General features: G+C 43.8%; 1 protein-coding gene across 1 annotated transcript in view; it reads right to left on the bottom strand.

Moving 5' to 3' along the window:
• Positions 1–22,838, bottom strand: part of LOC100544715 (ubiquitin-conjugating enzyme E2 E1) — a 50,006-nt gene extending 27,168 nt beyond the window's left edge. The window contains 6 exon segments of the mRNA XM_085226346.1: positions 18,347–18,397; positions 20,537–20,625; positions 21,951–22,015; positions 22,519–22,555; positions 22,661–22,736; positions 22,738–22,838. Coding sequence (XP_085082472.1) covers positions 18,347–18,397; positions 20,537–20,625; positions 21,951–22,015; positions 22,519–22,555; positions 22,661–22,736; positions 22,738–22,823 — 404 coding nt within the window. The 5' untranslated portion in view covers positions 22,824–22,838.
• Between the last annotated feature and the right edge of the window lie 1,485 nt (positions 22,839–24,323).

Below are 24,323 nucleotides of genomic sequence, written 5' to 3'. Positions count from 1 at the left end.
TCTGAGATGAGCTCATGTGGAAAGGGACGTGGAAAAGAGACACGGAAAAGGACAACATATTTAAGGAAGATATCCAGCCCCAAAAATATGCAAGACATATGTGCAAATGTGTATGCAGATGAATGGAGGGAGAAAGATATTTGCATATGTATAAGCTGTACAATTCTGGACAACACAATATCTGTTAGGCTCAGAATTCAAGTAAGTTTTAGTCTGAGTAGCAAGCCTAACTCAAAAGAACAGAAGAAAGCACGCTCTTCTGATACATCTCAAGATAAGTTTGCATGAGTTTAATGTTACTCCAAAATCATCATAATTAAGAGTTACTTTGAATAGTCACGATAGTGACATGCCTGCCCAATTCTACTTCAAATCCTGTTACGCTCTTTGCCTCAATTACTTGTGACAGTAAGTTCCATGGTCTAATTATATGTATGAAAGACATATAATACCTTCCTTTTATTACTCTTATTTGCCACCTTTAATTTCAATAGAATATATCTTTGTTCTTATGAGAAAAACAGATGATTCCAATTTATTTTCTTCTGCACTAGTCTTCAGTGCAGCATGAAGTGAACATTTAAATGACTTAAGTATTTCATTCTAGCAATGCTCTTCCAGATAGAGTGAACTTGCCTGCCTACTAGCAAAATTAGAGAAAAATGAACAAGTGAAGGAAAGAAACTCAAACGTTATGAATTCTGAGCAAGATCATGAGATAACATCAGAAAACAACTACAGATGTTAAAAAGTCTGCTACTCAATGCCAGTACATCTATATTTGAAGACAAAATCTACAAACCCTAAACAAATAAAATATAACATGTTGCTGTAGATGTAGTTGCTACTGAAGAAGTGGGATAATAAAAAAGAAAGAGAACCCATCACATCACCTGAGCCTCTGATATCATATATATTAAATTCAGTATGTTATTTTAAGTCTGGTTGTAGAAACTGCTTACAGTAAACAGTTCCAACTTGCTTTGTGAGCATAAGCAAAATCACAGATGTCAGTGTCAGAAATGAATAGTATAAAAGAAATTGATGCCACAGTTCTGTGAAGACATTTCTAGAAATTTTGCTGAAAGAGGGTACCTCCATATTTGCACGTAACTGCTGAAAACTCCACCAAGCTCAAACTTGGCTTCAACCGAAATGTTCTATAAAACAGCAATCTCTATAGAGAGGCAATAAATTTACAAAAACAACGGGGGAGATTTCAGAGAGACATCACAGCATTACAGACTGATGACACTGGTTACGATTTCAGGACAAACCTTGCTACTACAAGACAGTTTCAGAGAAACAGTAAGGCTGTCCATTACCTAGGCTATAGGATTGATCCCTAAATACAAAGGTTACCTACCCTCAAACCCAGTGTCAGCCTGCAGAAGGCAGACAAAGGATAATTCCAACTTCCCTCACTATCCAGCAACAGAGATACTACTGCAGCTATTTGCATCCAAACCAGCATCAAACCTCTCAAGCAAAATCACAGGACACAGGGAACAAACAGACTTCAGAAATCTGGCAGTTTCTGCCGGAAATCCTACCCACCTGTCAAGTATCATTCATGCTTGCTCTGTACATATTTGCATTGTTTTGGCTGAAACTCTCTCCAGCTAGATACTAAAAACCTCATGATAGCAAAATAGAAGGACAAAAAGTAAACCAGTATCCAACGCCACCAAGATCACTGTCCTTTTACGTCATTCTACTTAAATGAGGGTTACAAACTCTTCATTTTGAATAATTTTCTTTCCTTCTTAGGGAAATGATAAAAACAATAAAACTGTTGACATCACAATGCCTCATTTTACAGTGTCATGGGATCCCTGATCTTTGCACCAGCATCATTAATACACATTTGCCACAGGTCAGAAGGCATTACCTGTATGTGACCAGCTTTCAGGACTTGAAAACAAATTTCTGGAACAGAGGAACAGTTGACATGACAGAGGTACAGGTCATTTGGATCAGATTTTTTTTTCTTTTTCTTTTTTTGAGGTATACTTTTAACAATGAAAGAATTCATGAAACGAAGTGACCTTACACAGCTTAAGTGTACACTTTCCCAAGCCCAAACCCACTGAAGACAGAGGGAAAGCCACCAGTCCGCTCTGATCAGCCCAGGGCACAAGAGCACAACCAGCTCTTACTTGCTGGCAGAACTGGATGGAAAAAGGAAATCTAGGTTGCTGAAATATAAAATGAAGCATTTTAATCAAGTGTGATGACATTCAGATTGAGTTTCCAAGAAATGCTGTACAGTTTTAAACAAGTGTGAGAGGTAAAAGTAGTTCTTGTCTTACACACTCAATATTTCACGTATAAAATCAGGGTGTATATGCCTCCTGTGTAAATAAACATGCAAGTGTTACACACACACACACAATCTGTAGTCTCTGTAGGTACTCTAACTCAGTTCAGTGGCCATTTAAATAACTAGCTACTGCTACAGTAATGACACAGTAAAACTAGAGTTCATTTAGAACCAATAAAAGAGAATGTGCTCACTTTAGCCCCTTTGCTCAGATATTTTTGAGTTCACACATGCTCTTATACTATCTCACATAATGGCAAATCTAGAATTTCATCATCACTTCAGCAAATTACTTATGCTGCAAAATGATGCAGCACTGATCACAGCTAATAATTTTGCTCTCAGTCATGATGACAAAGTTGGCCTTGCCATTTGCATCACTGGGACTAACGGGGGCAAGTCCGCATTGTCCTTGGCATCTGATCTTATAATCCTTTTCCACAGAACTACTTCTGTGCACGCAAGAGAAATGGAATGAAGAGAAAGATAAATAGAAAATAGCCCCTTACTTCCTCAGAAAGACAACTGCTTTCTGGCAAGTGAACTTGAAAGGGGTGTTTGCAAACTCTGTGCACACTCTGAACACCACTAGCAAGAAGTGGATCCGATGCAGCACTGTGCTCTTAGAGCTGTTGAATAGATAATATCTAAAGGTTTTTAAATTTCTATGTTACTACACGTTACCTCATAATCTACTAAAATGAAATGGTGAGCAAAATATAACTGAGCTAAAACCTACATCTTTTATTTCAAAGACAAAGTCTGGCACCTACATTATATTCCCATTTTTCTTGGAACAATTTAGCTACTGTAGAACACATACTGAGGTAGAACAAAGCACTGTTTTAGAGCCTTCACTACTGTAAAGGATTTATCTTTAGATGCTGGCAAAATCCAAACACACATTCCATCTTACTAAGCCTCTTTTCATCTTCACAGTTTGTTTCTGTTCTTTAAACCCAAGTAGAACATGCTCCCAACACTTATGTGTGCCTTCCCAGCACACGTCCTATAGGAGGAAGGCAACCAAGCTCACATATGTTTCTGCATAGTGGAAAGCAGGATCTAAGCCACGCAAGCTCCCATTAAAGCAGAACAGACTCAACTAAGGAAATCTATTAAAAAAGTCTTGGCAGCTGTGACCAGTGTGGATGAAGATTTGTAAGAGAGGCTACCCAGTGGCTGTTTTGCTGTTTTTAAACACTTCTCCCACTAGAGCTAAGAATGATCAAGAGACTCATCATCTCCACAAGTACTCCTACTGAAACGGCTAACGCTGAAAGTCAGATGCATTTCATGATTTTACTCCTGAGACATGCAGTTCTACCACTAGTATCAAAAGAGTTAAGAAAAGTAACAGTAATTTAAGGCCTTGTTATCTTCAGCACTACTTGTAAAGAGGAACTCGAACACAAAATAAACCACCTTATGTAATCCAGCAAGGGTGCTAAGGATGCACACAGGACCAATCCCTTACAGGCATGCAACCATTAGAAGAAAACGGTTCAACACAATTTCCCTCTTCTAGATCAATGTCTTACTGCATACGTATTTTCCTTCTTTTATTTGCTATGCACTCACTTGCTCTACAATTATTTAAGTTTCCTAAAAATCAGAGGACTGAAAACAGTCAAGCTAATGCTGAGGAGAGAGAAAACAATCCTCATCCTTACCTCACCTCCAAACCAGCACGGCATGCCCTAGCTTTTCTTATACTGTGAAACAGGATAATAAATAGGAACATGGGAGCAACATGAGTTTGAGCATGGCATTATTATTATTATCTTTAAACAAACAGCCTATATGTTTGCTTTTCATTAGCTCCCTACGGTGGCTAAACTATAAACGTAAAAGTTAGAGACATAAAGGGAAAAAATGAAGTAGCCAATAGCAAAGACTTCAAAACCACAATCACACGGTTTGTTTCACAGCTGCTTTACATAACAATAAAAGTGTACTATACCATGGGTTTTCTGGCAGTGCGTACACAGACAGCATCACACGGCAATAACAAGAGTAAGCACAACTGATCTCTTTGGAACAATTAAGCAATTTGAGAAGCACCACTATGTCCAAAAGCTAATGGGTCTAAAGAGACATAAAGGTCAGAAGTGTGAGTTTCTCTCTACTGACCAGCAATCTCACACACAACCCTCCAGAAGAGAGAATAATTGCCTAATCATATTTAATCCCTACCAGAGAATAACCCTATATAAAAACACACATTAAACAAAAAAAAGAGGCCTTTACTCCAGAAGCCCAAAGCAAGGTGCATTCTTCCATCTAGCCACCTCAGCATAATAAAGGAAGAAAAAAAGATGCTTACTCTACTAGCATATAACCAGCTGAGAAAAATAAAATCACTAAATATACATAAAACTATAAGGTACTCAAGGAGTTCAGTAGAGTTTGACACTTCTAAAGAAAGAATGGGTAAATAAAACATAAGTTAAAATCCACAACTCTCCCAGTGACCTTGAACTCTATTAACATGAACACAGAGACACATAGAAACACTTGTTTCTGCACACAGCTCATTAACTAGCTTCAACAAGGACTGAAATTTAACCCTTGACCTAGCAGGCCATTAGGACGTGACACATTCTCTTCTAGGAAAGCCAATGTAGCTAAACATCACAGATTTACCAATATTTTAATACTCAGAAAATGAGATTCTCCCACTGGAAGTAAAACATTCGCTAAAGCAGTAAATAGATGACTTTCCAAAGATGGCATTTAGTGTGTACATGCAAGATTGACTGGTAAAAATAGTGACCAAAGTGGTGTACAACCGTGCACTTGGTAAATGCTTGCATAGGCTCACCTACTGCACATTTTGAATGTTTTCATAACCCCAAAGTGAAGTTTAGATGCATCCTCTTGACTAGAAACCTTTTAAGATAATAAAATACACTTTCCCAATGAGCAAAGAGTAGATGACAAATCTCAGTTCTTATGATATTCTTATTGAATGCAGACCTTGCATTCAAATTGCCAATTTGGATAACTTCAAGTAATTCAAAAACACTTTCTTCTTTCCCTTTCATCAAGCTTCATGTTATTCAAGATCTGAATGTTTATTTAAAAAAAATTACATATACATTCAGTAGTTCAGATGATCACTGCCACTTCATTTGTAACTAAATTAATAACACAAGAAATGTTTTGTCAATTCATTTTTTATTCCTCATAAACATTTTACTTCTGTCAACAAGAAAACCTTGCCTGCAGAGTTGGACAAAGGCAATGGCTTTCTGCTGAAGGATCAGAGCGATTATCAGAAGAGAGAATGGTCCAGAACCTGCTCAGCTCAGCAGGGCTGAGAGGCAGGAAGCCACCAACACAGCTTCATACAAGCCTGGGACAGTTTGCAGAATGAGTGGCAGCTCCATGGGCCAGAACAGGCACACAGCTCTCTTCTGTAGAGCTTTACGCCATTCCAGTGACCTGGTGCCAGTTAGATTGCAATGAAGAAACAGGAGACGAGTGCAAAGAGAGCTGGCAGTGGGTGCAAGGGACTGGCAGGGTAACTGCTGGAAAGGGATCTGGCAAAATACAGTTTTTTCCCATTGCTCTCTGCTCCTAAGAGCCACATCTAGCCCCACCCCATAATTTCAGTCTATCTTGGTGTGTCACAGTTTAGCTGCCAACTCCAGCTTTGCTCTTTCCCCTCCCCAGCCCATTCATTCTCAATCAGTGAAAACTGCTGTAAATAGAATAGACTTCACTGGCTATAGACAATTCTCCTTCTCAGATCCAGGCCCAGTCAGCACTCCTTATCTCTCTTGAAGCCAAGCTGTGAACCACTAACAAATCCCATCCAGGTGCTCAGTCAGCCATGAGAGAAACCACAGCACATCCTCACTTATCCTCAGCCCTTCTCTCCACTTCTACAGCTATAACAGGATCACAACAGCTTACTTAATCCTCACTGCAAAGTGCTACCATGCAAAGGCTCCACTAACCCTATTCTTCAGACTTCCCTGGCAAAATCCAGTACTAGTTAAAGATGCCCTAAATTGCTACATCTATGATGTTCACTGTTGCAACAAAACACGTACCTGAGAAATCTCAATCCTAAATAATTTGTCTGAACTTTAGATCTTTTCATAAAGAAGATTCTGCTAGGAAAAGCAAACCAAAAGTCACTGTAAAGCAATGTACCAAGCACCATCTATGGGCTAGAAAATTTGCATTTGCTGTGGGGAAAAAAAAAAAAAAAAAGCTATCTGCTATCTACAAGACATATCTGATACATTACAAAACCTCAAATGTAACAGTATTTATAGTCCTTAGGAGTTTAGTACACACACTGAATACTAAGTACTTTGTACTGGAATGTCTCAGCACATGTAATAGCTCTGCAATACAACTAATATTTCCCCACCAAACAGTTACAGTCTTTCTAGTTGCTGAGGTTGAAGGTGAAGTAGGAGCACACAGACAGCAAAGAGATTAGCTGTTGGACACTGTCATTTTTTCTGCTACTGTCAAGGAAATAAAAAAATAAAAACAAAATCAAAACAGCACTAATACATCTCAAAACACATTATCCTACTATAATGTAATAGCATCACAAAGAAACAGCTGTGATAACCTTGATGTGCATAAAACCGGAAAATAACCAAATCACGCATTCAAGGTAATACAATAGCTGCTGAATAAAGCAACTCGCTTATTTACCTCGATCAGATAAGAAGGAAAAAAAAGTAACGTTACAACATAAGCAGAACTTAATTTTGGGGGGAAGAAAGAATATGGCGACATACACAAGCCCAAGGACTGGAGCTATTTTATTAAAGAACATTTAAATATAGCTAGAAATTTACATACAACTTTGCAAACACTGACAAAAAAAAAAAAAAAAAAAGTCCTCTGACCTCAAAACTTTACATTCTAAATTCAACAAGAGAAATGCACGAAGATTAACCCTTCACAAATGCAAGGGAAAGTGATAGAGTGACAGAAAACAATGGCTTGCTTTAAAAGGTGAAGTATAAAAAGAAGAGACAGGAATTTTTCCATAAAGGGCAGAAGTTAAACATTTCTTGCAGCTAAAAGTGGTATCAATCAGATCAAGGAAAAAGAAAATGTTAGTGGGCTGGAATGAAGGACAAAGGGGTTTGAGAAGGAGGAGGACAGAAGAACAGAAAATGAGTTTTTAGTAGGTACTCCACATAGAAAGTAAAAGGGTGGTGACCTAACTTAGTATTCTATTTCAGAGAGTGGTAAAAGCTTAGAGTAAGTGATTGTAGCCACGGCCTCCAGCCCACACCACCCTTGTACTCCCACAGCCACTGCACTAGGGATGTTTGAAAGTACGTCCCTGACTCTTTTCTTTAAGTCTGCCTACAAACCTGTTGGCCATGAATTTGCTCAGCACGGTTCTGAGCGAGGTGATGCTATCTGCCTCCACAACCTCCTGTGGCAATGGACTCCACAGCTTCACTGTCTGCAGCATAGAAGGCCTTTATCTGTTTTAAAATGACTTAAGAGTTTCAGTGAACATCCTGTTTTTAGCATTATGGGATTTTGTGAATAGCTCTTCTTGTCATGCCTCTCCGCCAATTGGTAGAAAAGCAAAGTGTGCTCCTCTGGGAGATGCAGAAGGCCTTTCCTACTCTGCTTGCTTGCTTACTTCTCTTCCCTTCAGCCCATCTCCCCACACTAATACTTCTGCCTTTATCTCCTTCTGTTCCTTTCTAGCTATCATTCCTGCAACTTTCCCCTCTCCCTCCTACTGGTTGTTTTCTCACATCTCACTCATGCTCTTAATCATGCATTTCTAAAGATACAGGTGGTCAATCCATGGCTCAAGAACTACACGCAGCTCATGTAGCAGGCAGAAGAGACCTGCAAAGATACAGCTGGGGACCTGTTTCAGGCATTGTATTCTCCCAGGTATAGCAGATTGTGCCTTCTTGATTTGCAGAGCATCATTAGCAGTATAAGATTGTATAAACATATTGACTTTATTGATATATGAATTTCGTACCTCCTGAGTAGGGCTGTAACAAAAGCAGCAGAGCAGAAACTATTGCTGTAATTTATATGCTTGCCTGCCTTTAAGAGTCACTCATTCTCAAGAAGAGGATGACCCACAGATGGCTCTCCCCACTCACTGAAGAGGAGGATGCCCCATCTCTTCTGCTCTGTATAGAAAGCATTAACAGAGCAGAATTAAATCACTGGAATACAAAAATTCTATAGTTCCATCTTTGTCACAACTTTTTCCTTCAGCATCCAGGGCAAAATTGCCTCAGCCAGCCTGATGCACTGCCTCTCGCATTCACCATTAAGGTCTTGCACAATCTCGCTGTCCATAGGAACACAACGTCCTTCTGCCTGGAGTGGTTTTACGATCTTTTCCATTCCTCACCTACAATTCATTTACTCGCTCAGTCTCACCAATGCCTACAATCTAATTAATCTCATAAGGAGACGAAGGGGATAGAACAAATTGGAAAAATGTAATGCTTTCTTTATAACAGCAATTTCACTAGAGGCTTAAACCCTCTGTAACTAAAAGACTAGCAGATGAAGAGTAAGCCAAAGGCCTGACACTAGTTACATTCCTAGTCAGGGATTTCCTCGGTCATTTTTAAAACTATACACAGATTCTTGCCTGGCTTCCTAGATCACAAACGTGCTGCATGATTTGAAGCAGGAAGGAAAGCATAGACACAGATTTAATGCAATTGAGGACTCCATTCTGACTCATGGTATTTTGAGATTTTATTCTGCATAGCCATTTAAGCATCCTGTCTTTGCTCTCTTGCCCATAGTCCCCCAGGTGTAAGCAAGTAGAAATAGTTTCATCAAAAGCCAAAACACAATGAGATTCCCAAATTAAGAATTACCCCATCAAAACCAAAATTAGACAATCCTTATTGATAAACAATTTACAGGGAGGTTAAGGAGGGTACCAGCTATAAATGCTTGTATGCACTGCCTAATGCATCGCCTTTAAAAAGCTTACCAGGACACACAGGAAACAATGTGCAAATAGGGTATTACAGCCATCACTCTGATTGATCAGAAAGTTCTGATGACATGACCTTTTGTGGAATACTACACTGTTGATATAATTGCTTTAAAACTATGTTATTACTACTATGTGCATTTTAGCAATCTTTCAAAACCATCTGCAACAGTTAAGCACTGCTTTAATTAAATATACTGCTCTTTCTGTACCGTTTGTAGGCCACTTCTCAGAGCAGCCTGTATAAATTTGAAATAATAAGCAATACACCAAAACTTTCTGGAAGTTCTCCACTTGAAAATTCCAAATATATACCATATCCCTAACAGTGATAACTTAAATTTGCACCTTAAAATTTCAGTGGAGATGTTCAAACTAAAAGTGAAGCATTTTAGACAGCTGCACCAATGATGTATGAAAATCTCTACTGCCCTGGAGCTCTGCTGTTGTATCATAGTATTCTGTTGAAGCTCCATATTTGCGTCTTTTCATCAATTAATCTACTGTGAAAAGTCACCTACAGCTTCAGAACTTATTTGTAATGTTTGCAGGTCTTTTCACCCCTGTAAGCAGCTCTCTTTAAGATATTAGGCCCTAAAAAGAAAGAAAGAATAACAAATACCTGTCTCCTGGTCTCTCCTTAATAGATGCTGCAATTAGTTTCACTGGCAAAAATCTATGCTGAGATAAAGCAGAAAGAGCATTAAATATTGGCAGTCCACCTTCCATGGGAAGTACCTCTGCTCTAGCCAAAAGCATTTGCTCCTGCCTTTAGAACTGCCAGCACCAGCTCAAGATTCTCTAGCTTCCAGCAAGTCCAGCTGCTCCAGGGGAAAAGGTGAGAAATCCAGTTTTCTCAACAATCATTAATACCAATACAAAAAGTGCAAAATATTAACATGCTGATTTGGTTTATGCTCACTTTTGACTCTAAAAGTTGAAGGCCTTGGAGGAAGCAAGGGCTTCGATTCTGTACTGATTCACAGAAATACAGAAGCAAAGAAACATAACCAGATTCTACACCATTAATCACACAGCCTCTTTAATCCAATTACTCTGTATTCTCTCTCAAACAAATGAGCTGCCAAAACTTGGACTGTGCCCAGTTCTTGAAACAGCTCAACTTAATCTTACCTGATCTATATTTTCAGTTGTGAAATCAGAGAGGAAATGGGGGAAGATGTACTGTTTGATTTTACATCTGCCATGAGTTATAATCTGTATGCCCCACTCTCCTTTTCTCCCCCACCTGCCGTCATAGGGTGTGCAGGTTAATAAAGAAAACAACACCGCACACTGTATGTTGCAGTTAAGCATACAGATCTGTAATATATTCTCCTGGTGATATCAATTAGCCCCTCACACACAGAAAATATGTATTAAATGCACTGCAGTAACCACTACACTTTCCACAAGTGCCTTGGAAGACCAATTGCATGCTGCTGAAATTTGCAAATTGGCAAGAGAAACAAGAAAACCCTTCTGAATTCCAAAGCGTACAGTGTTTATTTTGACAGTTTAGGTTTATTTATAGTACTTGACTATACATGTTCTCTAGTTCCTCTTGTAAAATAATGAAGTCGGTATTTAGACCTCCACTGTAAAGCCTCAGAGGGAAAAATAAGTATAAACTTATTTCACTCAAATAAATGTACAGATTGGCAAGATTCTACTATAATCACTAAATTACATCATTAATTTACCTTAGTACTTTAAGTACTTTCTTTTCTGGAGAAAGAACAGCCTTTTACTTCACATGTGGTATGCAAGTCTTCACAGATACGCAGCAATCTCTTAACCCATTCACATAAAATATACTTTTTCTGTTTGGCACATGAAACATTTGTAAAGAGAATCACAGAGCCACAGAATGGCTTAGGTTGGAATCTCAAAGATCCTCTAGTGGGTTGCCACCCACCACATTAGGGTGTCCAGGGCCCCATCCAACTTGGCTTGAATATATCCAAGGATGGGGCATCCATAGCTTCTCTGGGCAGCCTATGTCCCCGTGCTTCTCTACCCTCTGAGTAAAGAATTTCTTCCTAACAGCTAACCTAAATTTCCCATCTTTTAGTTTAAAGCCATTACCACTTGTCCCATCATGTAATAAGTTGTTCCCCTTCCTACTTATTAGTTCCCTTCAGGTACTGGAAGACAGCAAAGAGGTCCCCCCAGAGCCTTCTCTTCTCCAAGCTGAACAAGCCCAGCTCCCCCAGTCTTTCCTCATAGGCGAAATGCTCCAGCTCTCTTATCATCCTTATGACCCTCCTCTGGACTCACTTCAACAGCTCCATGGCGTTCTTGTGCTGGGGGCCCTCAGGCCTGGATACAGTGCTCCAGCTGAAGTCTTACGAGGCCAGAGTAGATGGGGATGGTCACCTCCCTCTCCGTATTGGCCACCCATCTTTAGATGCAGCACTGGTCTATCGCACGCAATTGCAGAAGAGCACAGGCAGAAGCTGCAGAAGTCTCACAATTGAGACTCCTCCTATTGAGGAGCTGCACAAGCTCCTCAATAGCCTCAACCCACTGGAATGACTCCCAGCAAGGCAAGTTGGCTCCACCTCAGTCCTAGAACCACCTCTTTGACAGCAGGGCCAAAGTCACCGGCCTGTCAGCTTGCATCTCAACTGCTCATCAGAACTGGAGCTCCCAATCACTAACAATCTGCCCTTGGTGGCATCCTCAAGTGCAGAACTGTCCACTATTGCTTCATCACTGCCCTAGGCCAGCCAGCTCTTTCTGTGGGGATAATTTTGTCTTCATATTAAAGAGCAAAGAGATTCAAGCCCTTTCAGCGTAAATACTTCACGTGCGTTTCCCATTTATGTCTATGAAGTACCATGCACATATCATGAATACTTCTTAAAACAAAACCAGACATATCACCCACTGCTATATACAAACATATTCAATAGAAAAACCAAGGCGTGCAGAGCTGGAATACAACTGAAATGAAACCAAATTAAAGACCGCATAACACAAAACATACAATTTGTCAGATAAAACATATACGCAGCGTAATAAATACAGTTGCACAGTGCCCTCCGAGGGCAGCAAAGCTGCAAGTCAAATAATAAAATTAAGTGGTAGACAAGAGAGTGTGCACAGAAGGGATTTCAGCCCCTTTTGTTCTGAGCCGTGGTAGGATTTCACAGCCGCTCTCAAGATTCATCGTCCCGATATTTGGCATGCAAGAGCACAGAACGCAGCTCATATGGGAATTGCTGAGCCGGGATGTGCCAAACAGAATCTGCTATGGAATCAGGGAGCTACCGCCACGGGAACCCAGCAGCCCTGACTGAAAATGAGTCTGATTTTTTTTAAATGGAGCCAGTAAAAAACAGAAACATCTTCAGAAATGTGAACTCCTGGAATATTAGCTAATCGATCCGCTGCAAAGAAGCTGCTGCCCTGCTGCTATTGTCTGAGCGCATCAGGCAGAGGACTTTCCCCGCAGGAGCTGCTACCTACAGACACTTGGAATCACCGTGTATAGAAGCAGTGTTATTTTTATGGTTTGTGAGAGCCCATACACAGCTGTGGAGGATCTCTAAATTAGTTAATACACCGTTTCAAAAGGAAGAGTTATTTCTCCAGGGACCGTGTGCCAAACAAAGGGGGGAGGGAATGGTGAACCACGGGTAGTTTGTATGACAACTGTATTTTTCAACTACACACTGCTCTAATTAGGAAGGTCCTCCCCATCTTAGGGCTGGGAAGTTCTCACAGAAAATACCCCCATTTCAAAAAAACAGGAGATGCGAATGAAAATAAGGAGTGCTAAAATCCCTTTTACAAGCTGAGAATTTTCATTAAATATTATCTGCACTTTTACTTATCTATCTCTGTTGTGGTTTTGTTTTTCAAGGAAGGAAAATCACCATTTGTGTCATTGTTGCTCTAAGAATGCGTGTGCATATTAAAAACAAAACTAACCTGTCTTACTCTAATTAATACTTTTAATTGCAAAACATAAGACCACAAAGTTCTTGCTTCCACATGCAGGAAGGTTTATTCCAAGCATGAAAATAATTTAGAAAACAAACAATGTTACAGTTTAACAGTGACAATCCATCCTCAGAGCACTGTAGAAACAAATGCAATCCAAACAAATGCTAGACTTCCACAGTGTGTAGATGAAATACATTAATTGGAAGAGGATACCACTGAGTTCAAAGCAGCCTTTATGCCACACATTTTCTGCAGACTTCTCTCTGGCCAAGCAACCTTAATTCCACGTCGCAAAGTCTTGAAAACTATGAATATTCCACCTATTATAGCACAGAGCGCTGCTCCCACCATCTATACTGAGACAGATATTTATTAAGTGCTGACAGTTAACTTTCACAAGACTCTTAGGGAGATCTGGTCCTTATTCTGTGAATTTACAGAAATGGGGCTGAAGGAGCCAGGAAACACAACTGTATTTTATTATTCTTTAAATAATGAATCTGTGATGGCATTTCACTCTGAAGCGATGGTAAGCCTTCCAGGCAAATGTCTCCTTCAGTAAAGATCTGAAAATTATTTTTGTTTAAATAACAGCTGGTCTTGCCTATATGGACTTAAATGAGCCATGTGGAGACAAACTTGTTTCAGTTTGGGTAAGAAAGATTAAAAAGCATTAATTCTAGTTAATATCCATTTTGGTCCCTCTACACAGATGGAAAAATACCATTAAATTACCGTGCTTACATACAGTCAATACCAGACACCCAATAAAGCACAAATTCAAAGCCCTGCTCGCAGCACAACCGACACACACAGTTCAGCTGCAAGTTAGCCTGAAACAAAGGAGATTTACATTCATTTCTCCACTTTGCCACAGACTTCCTGCATGACCTTCGACGAGTCACTTAGTTTTTGAGAGCTGCATCTCCCTGTCTGTAAAATGGGGGAAAATGATTTGTTTCATAACCTTGCAGCCATTAGCAGATTTACTTTCAGGAGACGCTTAAATATGGAGGTCAAAGAGATGACTTTTATAAAGAGCATAAACAGTATTTAAACTTTAATTAACTTCTGTTAAAGCTTTGGAAACCTCATCACAGTGATAGAACCAAAGCTTTGGCATGGTGCTCACAAGTGTAACCTACACACAAAGAAAGTCTGCCTACGCAGCGAGATGGAAATGCATTCTGACATCCGCAGGCAGTTGTCAGCACAGCCTCCCATGACCCAATGCAAAGATATGCCATACTGCTATCCCCAAAGTATACATCAGGCCAGAAGTCCAGTGCCTCCAAATACCGGAACAACAATACCTATTGTTCTAAACCAACAGCTGCAACTTTCTGATATCATACAAAATAGGAGATGGAATCACCAGGTACCAGCTCAAAAGATTTAAAGCACCTTAGGACCAGACGGTTATTCTCCAATCCATCTAAACCACCAACCACTTTTGTATTTGATAGCCACCATTTAACTGTTCTAACTTAACACTAGTGTCACAAGTCAAATCGTTTTGCGGACAACAGAAAATTAAGGATCTCTATGATGCTGGCCTACTAAAAACATAATAAAAAAGAAGCAAAAAGTATCTCTATGATGCTGGCCTACTAAAAACATAATAAAAAAGAAGCAAGAAGTACTCAGCCAAGTGCTACACACATACACACACACACTACAGTAGGACACTGATGAGAACGGCACTGCCACCACCAGAATTCACAAAACTGTAAAGAGTATTAAATAAGTCTTTTAAGAAAATATTGTCAAGTTTGAAATCCATCTGTTAAAGCAAGCCAAGCCTTTACTGCATTCCCTCTATAAAAGGAACAGTACCAGGTTGCATAAAAACAAAATCACGCCGTGGGGTAGGGGACAGGAGGCACAAACCTCCTGTCCAGAGGTTATGAAGCAGCCAAAAGATGGATTAGCACCTGGTAAGCCTTTGGGGGACAGAGGCAAGCTATGGCAAACCAGAAGCAATGAAACTACTGAGGCGAGAGGAAGTTTTGGGATAAAGTTCCCCTCATTTTACCCACATATGTATGAAACCCACACAGCTGCTCAATCAGAGGGTGTTGAGTATGTTGGCATTTTGTTTCTATTTTTTTTTTTTAAGCAGTTGATCTGTGGCTTACACACATTTGGTCACTGCAAGCTACAAAACTAAAAATGAAACTCATTTGAATTTAGGCCATTTTGTTTGAAATATCAAATGGTTTTCATTATTTGTAATTGCATCTTATATGTGGTGTTTTATAAGAAGAAAAACAAAACAGTTCTTACTAAGAATCGTTTACAACCTAAAGCTTTTTCTTTCAGTTTGCAGAGTTGCTCTGGGACGCGTTAAATAATCTGAACTCCCATTACTGCAATAAGACTGCAAGAAGAACAGCACTTCGCAGCGAGGCCAAAAAGTAAAGCATTGCCAACCACAAGCTGCCATCAAACACAGGGCACTGTGCAAAAGAGGGGGAAAATGGAAACAAAGGGGAGAAAGGCCAAGTGCCCAGTAAAAAAAAATTTTTAAAAAAATCCAAATATTTCCAAAATAATATAGGATGCAGTTTCAGATCTCCTTTTTAAAATGTGACTTTTGAGACTCTGGCACCCCTAAAGTGAGACCCGAAAATATGTGCAGAGGCAAAGGCTGCAGAGGGGTGAGAGGCTTGAGGGCAAAGGGAAATCGAGGATGGGCAAAGCAATGAAGATGGAAATTGAAACTAAGTTCCAAAACTATGTATTTAATACCTTCCTCACAGCATGCCAGTAACACTCATAGGAAAAAAAGAAAAATAAAGGAAAGCAGTGACACTGCTAGCAGGCTTCCCCAGAGGAAGTTCTGGCAGCCTTAAACATCATGCAGCAACACAGTTCTCTCGCTTGATATCCTCACCCTCACCAACTATTTCTTTTTCCACAAAGCTGAGTTTTCTCCATGACTGTGATAGCTGAAACTCACCCCAGTGTTGTGGCAATCAGCACCTGCCTATTCCTTTCACCAAACAGCTGCTACAAAAGCAAACTCCCTCCCTTGTGCGTGAGCGCGCAATCCGAACCCTCGTTAGCCATAAGCAGAGCAGTGCTTCACTCTTGGCACTCTCTTTATTGAAGCAGGATGGCTTCCACCCCATGTTGAGCAATACCAAAACTTCTTTGGTCACACACAAGCCAGAACCTCTCCATTCATGTTTTCCTACTTACCAACACACTAAGAGACACAGCAACAATTACACCAGTTTCACATATTGTTTGCAAGAGTTGCCAGCTCTCACTGTCACTCATTTGCAGGTTGGAAAGAATGCAGAATACTTACATTACAGGTGAGAATTAATCATCACTAACTGCACTACGAACTAATTATTGCTATTAGAAATATTTATAAAGGATGAAACAACACAAACTTACTACACAGGCCTTGAAGTGCATTATGCTCAGTTGTCTGTGTAATTAAAAAATTCACAGCCATTTCTATTTTAGCAGATAGTCTGCTAGCTCATCTTTACCTGCAAATGATGCCAATTCAAACAGGAACAAATTAAGGATCTAACATTATTTACACAAACCTTCAGGTGATGCCTGCAATCTGACACACTCGTACATTATCACAACTTTGGGATAGATTCAGACTGCAGTCCTGGCCCCTCAATCATCCAGATTGTTATATGCAGAATAAGCTAGGCTTGGTGCCTTTCTGAGACACGCTTCTGGGTTGTTGTTTTTTTTCCCCATTGGGAAAAAAAAGAAAAAAAAAAAGAAAAAAAAAAAATCAGGATATGATGGGAGGAGGAGGAGGAAGCATGTGGACTTCATCTCGACATTGAGTCAGGATGCAGACGGGACAGACACTTCCAAACCAGCAGCTGGAGCTCTGGTAATACACAGGTAGTCATTAATGTCAACAAAACAATATTGACCTCTGAAATCTCTAGCTATGACATCAGTTATCTTCCAAGTAGTACAAACATCTTAGTATCAATCTTGACTTCTACTGTACTCACATGCCTCAACCTATTCCTTCTGTCACTAATTACGTGCCTTGGGACTGGTACTGAAAGAGTGGCTCTGGACCATTAGGTTAACCTGTGTGTCAGTGATGCCCTGCAGACCAACAATAGCAAAAAGCTTCAAAAAAACTATCCACGTGCATTTGTGGCTGACACCTCAGTACCAAAGGGACCAAATTAAACAGTTATTTATAAACAAAATTCTCCCTAACTGTTGCTATCAGCAACATTAAAAGACCTCAAACCTAGTTCAGGCACAGCAAGAAAATAGGAACAGAGTTGTGCTTTGGCAACAAACCAGACTGAAAGCAACTTTCCTCTTGAATGAACAAGCACAACTAAAGATGTTACACTACTACTGCCTCCTCCCCAAAAGCAAAGAGGCTTGGGCCACCAAGCAGTGAACTGAATCAACTTGCTAGATGCTTTAAACAAAAGGTACAAGTTCCTAAAAGTTACTTAAAAGCAAGCTGTTCCACAAAGGGCAACCAAACAGCCCTGCTTGTTATTTCATAGGCTAATGCATGTGCTTCTGTAGGGCACCCACTGAGTGATGAATTCACACTTCCCTTCCACTGTAAGATACTGTTTAGAACAGAACTCTGAGCTAAAAAGCTCAGAGCATTTTGCTATTTTCTGCTTCCTTGGCAGGACTCTTATTTATGTAAGATTAGAGCAGCCAGGCATTAGATTTATAAACCAAAAAAAAAAAAAAAAAAAAAAAACCCCAAAAAACAAACAAACAAGAAGAGTTTCACACTCTTCTTTATAGGCTAGTTTCAGAAATAGACGCAAAGCAGTATGACAGATACAAATGCAATTGTTAGAAAACATCAACAAAACAATTCCCAAAACAAACAGTAAATACACATCAGCACACATATAATAATCTCTGGAGCTCCCCCCCACCTGGAAACTATTTAAAGTCGTCCAAGCATGCAAAAAGTACTGTCAGCCATTCAGCTGAGAAATCATTCCCCTGCCCTCCCTTGGACCTCTGAGGACAGCTACAAGAAACGCAAGCATGGTTCAGCCCCTCTCCATCCCCTGCCTTCCCCAGAGAAAAAAATCAACACCAACCTGCAGTTGGGAGGTGGATCTAAGGTGATGTCAGCCAATTCCTTCTGAATCCTGTGGCAATAAAAGCAAAAAAAAGAACAAAGGTAAGTCACTGTGTAGGACAGCAGTTAACACTTAAGCCTTACAGACATATAATGTCACCGTGAGTTTGCAACACTATGTAAAGCAGAGCCACCTTCAGTTATAGCCTCCCATCCATCTGAGCACACTAAGCAGCACAGACACCCTATTACAGAGGCAGAAAAGCAGACAGGCACTGCGAACTGAGCCCAGAGAGGTGCATCACTCTGCACTCCCACAACAATTCCAACCACAAGGGCAGTGGAAAAGATTGTTCTCTTTACTCTGCCAGCCAGCCTGTAAGTGAGGGGGAACCCTCTGCGAAGCAGTGCATCAAGTGCTAGGAAGAAACCACAGTCAAAAAGAAAATTTGTCTTGCTGGACTGAAAGAAGCAGTTATCACCAAATTGGATCCACTCTGCTACTCATCATCCCTGAGAAAGAAACACCAGTCTCAAGAGAGAGAGCAACTGCAAAATTCCCGAGGACACTTAAAGGAAAGGGAATATCTATTTCCGAGGCTCCTGCACACTCCTGCAGCCTTTCCCTCCCCTAACAACCATACCACATCCCCACATCCCTCCCCCCAGAACTCCAGACGCTCCCTCCCTTCACCATGCTCAGACAACACCCAGTGCTCCCTGCCCGGACTATTCTGGGCTCAGCACCACACTGCTTTTGCCACAAAATACCCAACCAGCTATCATTCCCTTCCCTGGAGTCCCATTACTGTCACTCAAGCTTCCCCTCCGAATCTCCCCACCCTCTCTCCTCCTTTAAACTATGCCAGCGTCTCCTGCCTCTCTTCCACTTGTCATGCATGAGAACCACAACCTTTTCATACTTACAATCAGCAGGCTTGTAAAACTATCCTCTTTTTAAAATAGTTTAGGGCACGACATGTAAACACCACTTACTGCTATCTACGAGCTTGCCATGGAAACGTGCTGAGCGGAGATCTGGAAAAACCAAACTGCCTTAACCCCACAAAGCCACAGCGAACTTAGCTGTGATGACAGGACATTTGCATAAAACCCCAGCCACTTTTCACACCTGAAGACATAACCTCTCTGTACTGCTTGGCAAAGCTCTGCAGTGAGGTGGTTTATTATTCTTACTGGAGCACTCTCAGTTAGCTTGAAAACTTCCATTTGTCAGCTTAACTCTCTGGAGCAGAATGATGCCGGACTTGGGTGAAACAGAATAAATAGGAAAGAATAACAGCTCTTTTCTTTAAAAAAACAACAACAAAAAATCTGAATGGCTCCAAGAGTGTGTTCTGATGAAGAAAGCTGACTGTCACAGCATTTCTCTCACATATAGACATTACTTTGGAACAAAAATGATTTCATCCTCAAAAACTGCCCCCCAAAACACTATGTGCCATAAGCAAAGCCTATTTTAGAGCAGAACGTGCACAAGTGGACGTGCAAGTGGATTATTTATTTTAGTTCACATCGAGTCATAAACCAAAAATTCAATATAAGCGATGAATAGACAGAAAAGCAGCAATACATTCAGGGGGGAAGATTTGGAGCTACATTACACCACTTCCACTGATTATATACACCCTTCCAGTGCAGGTGGTTTAATAAAGCCCCAAATCTCCCTTTCATCAAGCAAACTCAAAATTCTTCACAAGCATTAATTAATCCTCAGAGCAGAAAAAAAAAAATCCATTATATATTCATTCCCAATCTACAGAGAGGAAGACTGATGTTGAAATTAAATGCTTTACCCAGGACCACAGAGCTGCCAGAAGCAGAGAAGGAATGAAGGTCCTACATACCAATCCCACATCCCTACTGCTGACGCAAACAAGGAAAAGGGAAGAGACTGGAGATAATTGGGGGTCAGCATGACAGCCAGGTGGAAGAAGAGACAGGAAAATACTTGGGATGGAATTGAGGCAGAAGCAGGATAAGAGCCCAGAGCACAGGAAATCTGGGCACATTCACTACACAGTGAAGCTGAAAAAGTGAGACAATGGCAGCTCAGCGTGGAAAGACTGAGCATAAGTGATAGAGATGAAGAATGGGAGCAACAAGAGAGCAGCAGAGGAACAGCAAAATCAAATGAGGAAGGAGAGAAGATGCAGCAAATCAGTGAGAAAACTGACTGCAGCCTCACCTCTTGGCACTGGTAGACAGCAGCTTAGAGTTTTTACTCATGCTGACTTTGCTTTCCTTCTTCTTAGGGGTGCTTGTCTCTTTCTCTGTCTGTTGGTTGGAGGATGAAGATGAGGAGGAGCTGGTGCTGGCCCTCGAATCGTCATCCGACATAGCGACCCCCCCACCACAACCCCAACCTGGAGAGGAGACACCATGGGGCGTGGGGAACAAACAGTGAACACATACACAGAGAAAGGCATCTGATAATCTCACTCTGTGTTTAGGCTATACTCCCTTTAAAGGGTCCTTGTGTCTCCCTCTCCTCCTCAGGCCCTACAGTCAGGCAGGAGGAGCAGCAGCTGCTCCTGCACCATTAACGCTGAAGGAGAAAGGGACTTTCACAGCTTCTTCTCAGGAAGCAGTGAAAGAAGGGACTGGAACAAGGACAACCACAAGGCTCAGGGAAGCTCACAGCAATTCCTTCTAATCTCCCATGCAAGAGGAGCCATCAGTACCTACCACCAGCCAGTTTAGGGTGCAGGGGACAAAAATGGAGCAGCTTGGGCCTCTGTAGTAGCAGGGAGTTGGGAAGGGATGGGCTGTGGGTGACTATTGCCAGCACTGGGATGGAAGTGGGGCATCGGGTGAGATCCCAACGGAGGATCCATGAGCAAAACCTGTGCCCTCTGGATCAAAACCCATGCCTGCTGGATCGGGTGTTGGGAGCACTATGAGGCATAAAGGGACCAGAGAAACGGGGGGCTAGGGAATTAGAGGACATGGGGAGCCCACTGAGGCCCACTGCACTGCAAGACACACCGGCAAGGGGGAACGGGAGCAGCGGGGCTGTGCTGGATGGGGGGAAGGGGGAGAGGAAAAGCAGGGCCAGGGCCTAGCGGGGTGAGGGCCCGGGGAGCGGCAGGGGGAGGGGGGGGGGGGGGGCAGCTCTTCCATGCGGGCAGCCCGGGGCAGGAGGCAGAGCGGGGGGCGCCGCGGGGCAGGGCCGGCCCCGAGGGGAGCCAGGAGCCGTCGGGAGTGAGGGGGCACCCGGCAAAGCCGGCAGACGCTGCGGGAGCAGGGGAAGGGGGGGTGGGGGGCTGCGGCGGGCACGGGGCGAGCGGCGGCGTGCGGGGGGGGCCGGCACCGGGCCGCCTTCCTACGGAGGCCGTCGACCCCCGGGGAGCCCCCCACCGGACGCCCACTCCGCTGCCAGGGGAGAACCGGGGGCTGGGGGGGCCGGGCGCACTTCCCCGGCGAAGGGCCCGCAGGCCGGGCAGCGAGGGGCCGGGGGGACAGCGGTACCTGACAGCCCCGGGCGCGATCCCCCTGCCCCGCCACCTCCCGCCCCATCTCCGGGCCGCGGCCGGCCCTGCCCCTCGCCCCTGCCCCCGGGAGCGGCGGGGAGGACGGCGAGGGTTGCCCCGTCCCCGTACCTCTCCCTTTGTGTCTGGCTGCTCCTCCTCGGTGCGGCTGGGCCTGGCCACTCGTGTCTCTCTCGCTGGGAGAGAAGCGGAAGTGCTGCAACAGCAACTATTAAACAGGCAATGGCTTCCCTAGCTGCCTCCCCCACCGCCAAGCGGGGCTGGGGGGCGGCGGGGCCGGGGCGACACCCGGCGCGGCCTCACGGCGAGCGGGGCCCGGGGGGAGCCCAGGGAGCCCCTCTCCGGGGCTTGGGGGGGATCCCGGCAGCCGCAGTCTTCCCCCTCCCCTTCGGCGGGTGCTGGGGAAGGAAGAAAGGGGCGATCGGAGGGGACGGGAGTTCGTAATGGGGATCCTCGGGAAAGTGCGCTGCAGAGGTGCCGGCTGTGAGGGTAGCCCCGGCTGCCGTCTGCGCTTCTGTGCCGAAGCCCCAAAGGGACGAGGTGGAAGCAGGTGGCTGAGAGAGGGGCAGGCTGCTTCCTTAAGGCTGAGCTGAGCCGGTGCTGTTGGGTCCGGGGCGGGGGGGGGTGCTTTTCGCTTTTCCCCTATTCTCACTACTGTTTCAGCCCCAAAGCTTCTCACCTGCTTTGTCCCTCCAGCACCAGCAGCAACTTCTCACCTGTCTCAGTTGGAATGCAATAAGAAAAAAAAAAAAAAAAAAAAAAAAAGAGCCCAACCCAAACCCCCACACATCGAGCCCCGAAGGAGCCCCGTCAACTCTCACCTGTTCCGGCCCCACCGCAACAGCTAGATGTCCCCTGCCCCCCCGGTCAGCCCCGAACCCGCAGCAGCGCTCGCCTTCGCCCGGAGTTCAGGATTCCATTGTCCCCCACGCTGCACTCGGTGACATCATTGACACACAAAGAAGGGGCACTTCGTGATGTCATCAGAGCGTGCTAAGAGAGAGGGAACGAAATCCTGGGCTCTGGGCTTGGCAGCCTCAGCGAGAAAAATCCCCTTCCATTTTCCAAAGGTAAAACTATCGGGGATATTTATTTTTCCCCGAGACCCCGGCGGGAGCAGCACTCAGCCGGCTGGGGTGCTATTGCATTGTGCTTTCCGGGCTCCTTACTCTTCTCCCCAAAATACTGGCTGCCGATCCCTCGCTCCCTGCCCGCCCCGGGAAGCGAAGCACTGTGGCTGTGGCAGCCGGCACCCCCAGCCAGCAGCCCACGCCGGCCCGGAGCCACGCCAAGCGGCCGCCCGTGGGCTGCACCCAGGGTCAGTTTGGCTCAGTGCCGCCACTTTCCACCGCGCACCGAGGGATCCCGTCTCGAATTACTTGACGGCCGAAAATACAATGGCTGTCGCCGCCGTGCATCATCATAATTAATAGGACTTTGTGTTTTCATCGTTGCTCCTGCTGGAGGACCGGCGGTCTGCGGGCGCGGAGCGGGGTCACCGCGCCTCGGAAGGGCGAGGGGCTACACGACAAAACCGGGGGGGCGAAAGGACGCTCGGCCCCGGGACAGCTCGGGGCACAGAGCGCTGCTTCGCGGCTGCCAGGTGCGGGGTGAGGCGGGGGGCGGCCGCGGCTCCCCGGGATCGGGGGGGGTGGCGCTGCGCCCGGCCCCGCACGCCAAGATGGCCCCAGCGCGCGGTGCGCGATTCGCCACTGGGCGCCCCGAGGGGGGCGGCGGGCTGAGAGCCCAGCAAGGCTACGGCCGGCCTACCCGCCTGGGGCCTGCGTGCTGCCTGCTGTGGGGCCCGGCCTCTGCCCACCTGTCTCGTAGAGGCTACGCGTGATGGTGGGCTGGAGGAGCTGGGGCAGTGCTCTCAGGCGTAGCCCATGCGGATGGAACAGGGGGCAGATGGACCCCGAAGTGAACCTTGTTTCACCTCCTGGGTTAATCCCCAGACTCCCAACAGACTTGCTGCCCAGTCTCCCGTGTGGTTGAACAGTGAAGGATATTAGATAGGCACACCAATGACATTGTAAGAGTCATGCTAATAAAATAAGGAATTCTACTGCAATTTCACACTTACTGTTTTGTTTGCTTCCCAGCCCTCAGTCTTTCCTACCTCTGGCATTGCGTATTAGGACATGGTGAATTGTCCTCCATAAACAGCTGGCAAGCAGAGCAAACCTACCTAGTTTCACCTATGGGAGTGGCACTTGTGAAGTCCTTCCCTCTAGAAAAGGTAGAGCTTTGGTACATTCACAATTGACAAGGGCCTCACAGGAAATGGTCAGGCTGGATGGGGCACTGAGCACCCTGATGTAGCTGTCTGTATCCCTGTTCACTACAGAGCAGTTGGACTAGATGACCTTTGAGGATCCCTTCCAACTCAAATGATTCTATGATTCTGTGATGAAATAATATATCACGACAACTGGCAGTTAGATAAAATTGAGTGATCTGGATCACTCTGTGTCCCTTGTTGAT

The sequence above is a fragment of the Meleagris gallopavo genome, chromosome 6, assembly GCF_905368555.1.
Source record: "Meleagris gallopavo chromosome 6, MGAL_WU_HG_1.1, whole genome shotgun sequence".
NCBI classification, from domain to species: domain Eukaryota; kingdom Metazoa; phylum Chordata; class Aves; order Galliformes; family Phasianidae; genus Meleagris; species Meleagris gallopavo.
The sequence above is the reverse complement of the archived record's forward strand: the minus strand, read 5'-3'. Positions and strand labels throughout refer to the sequence as shown.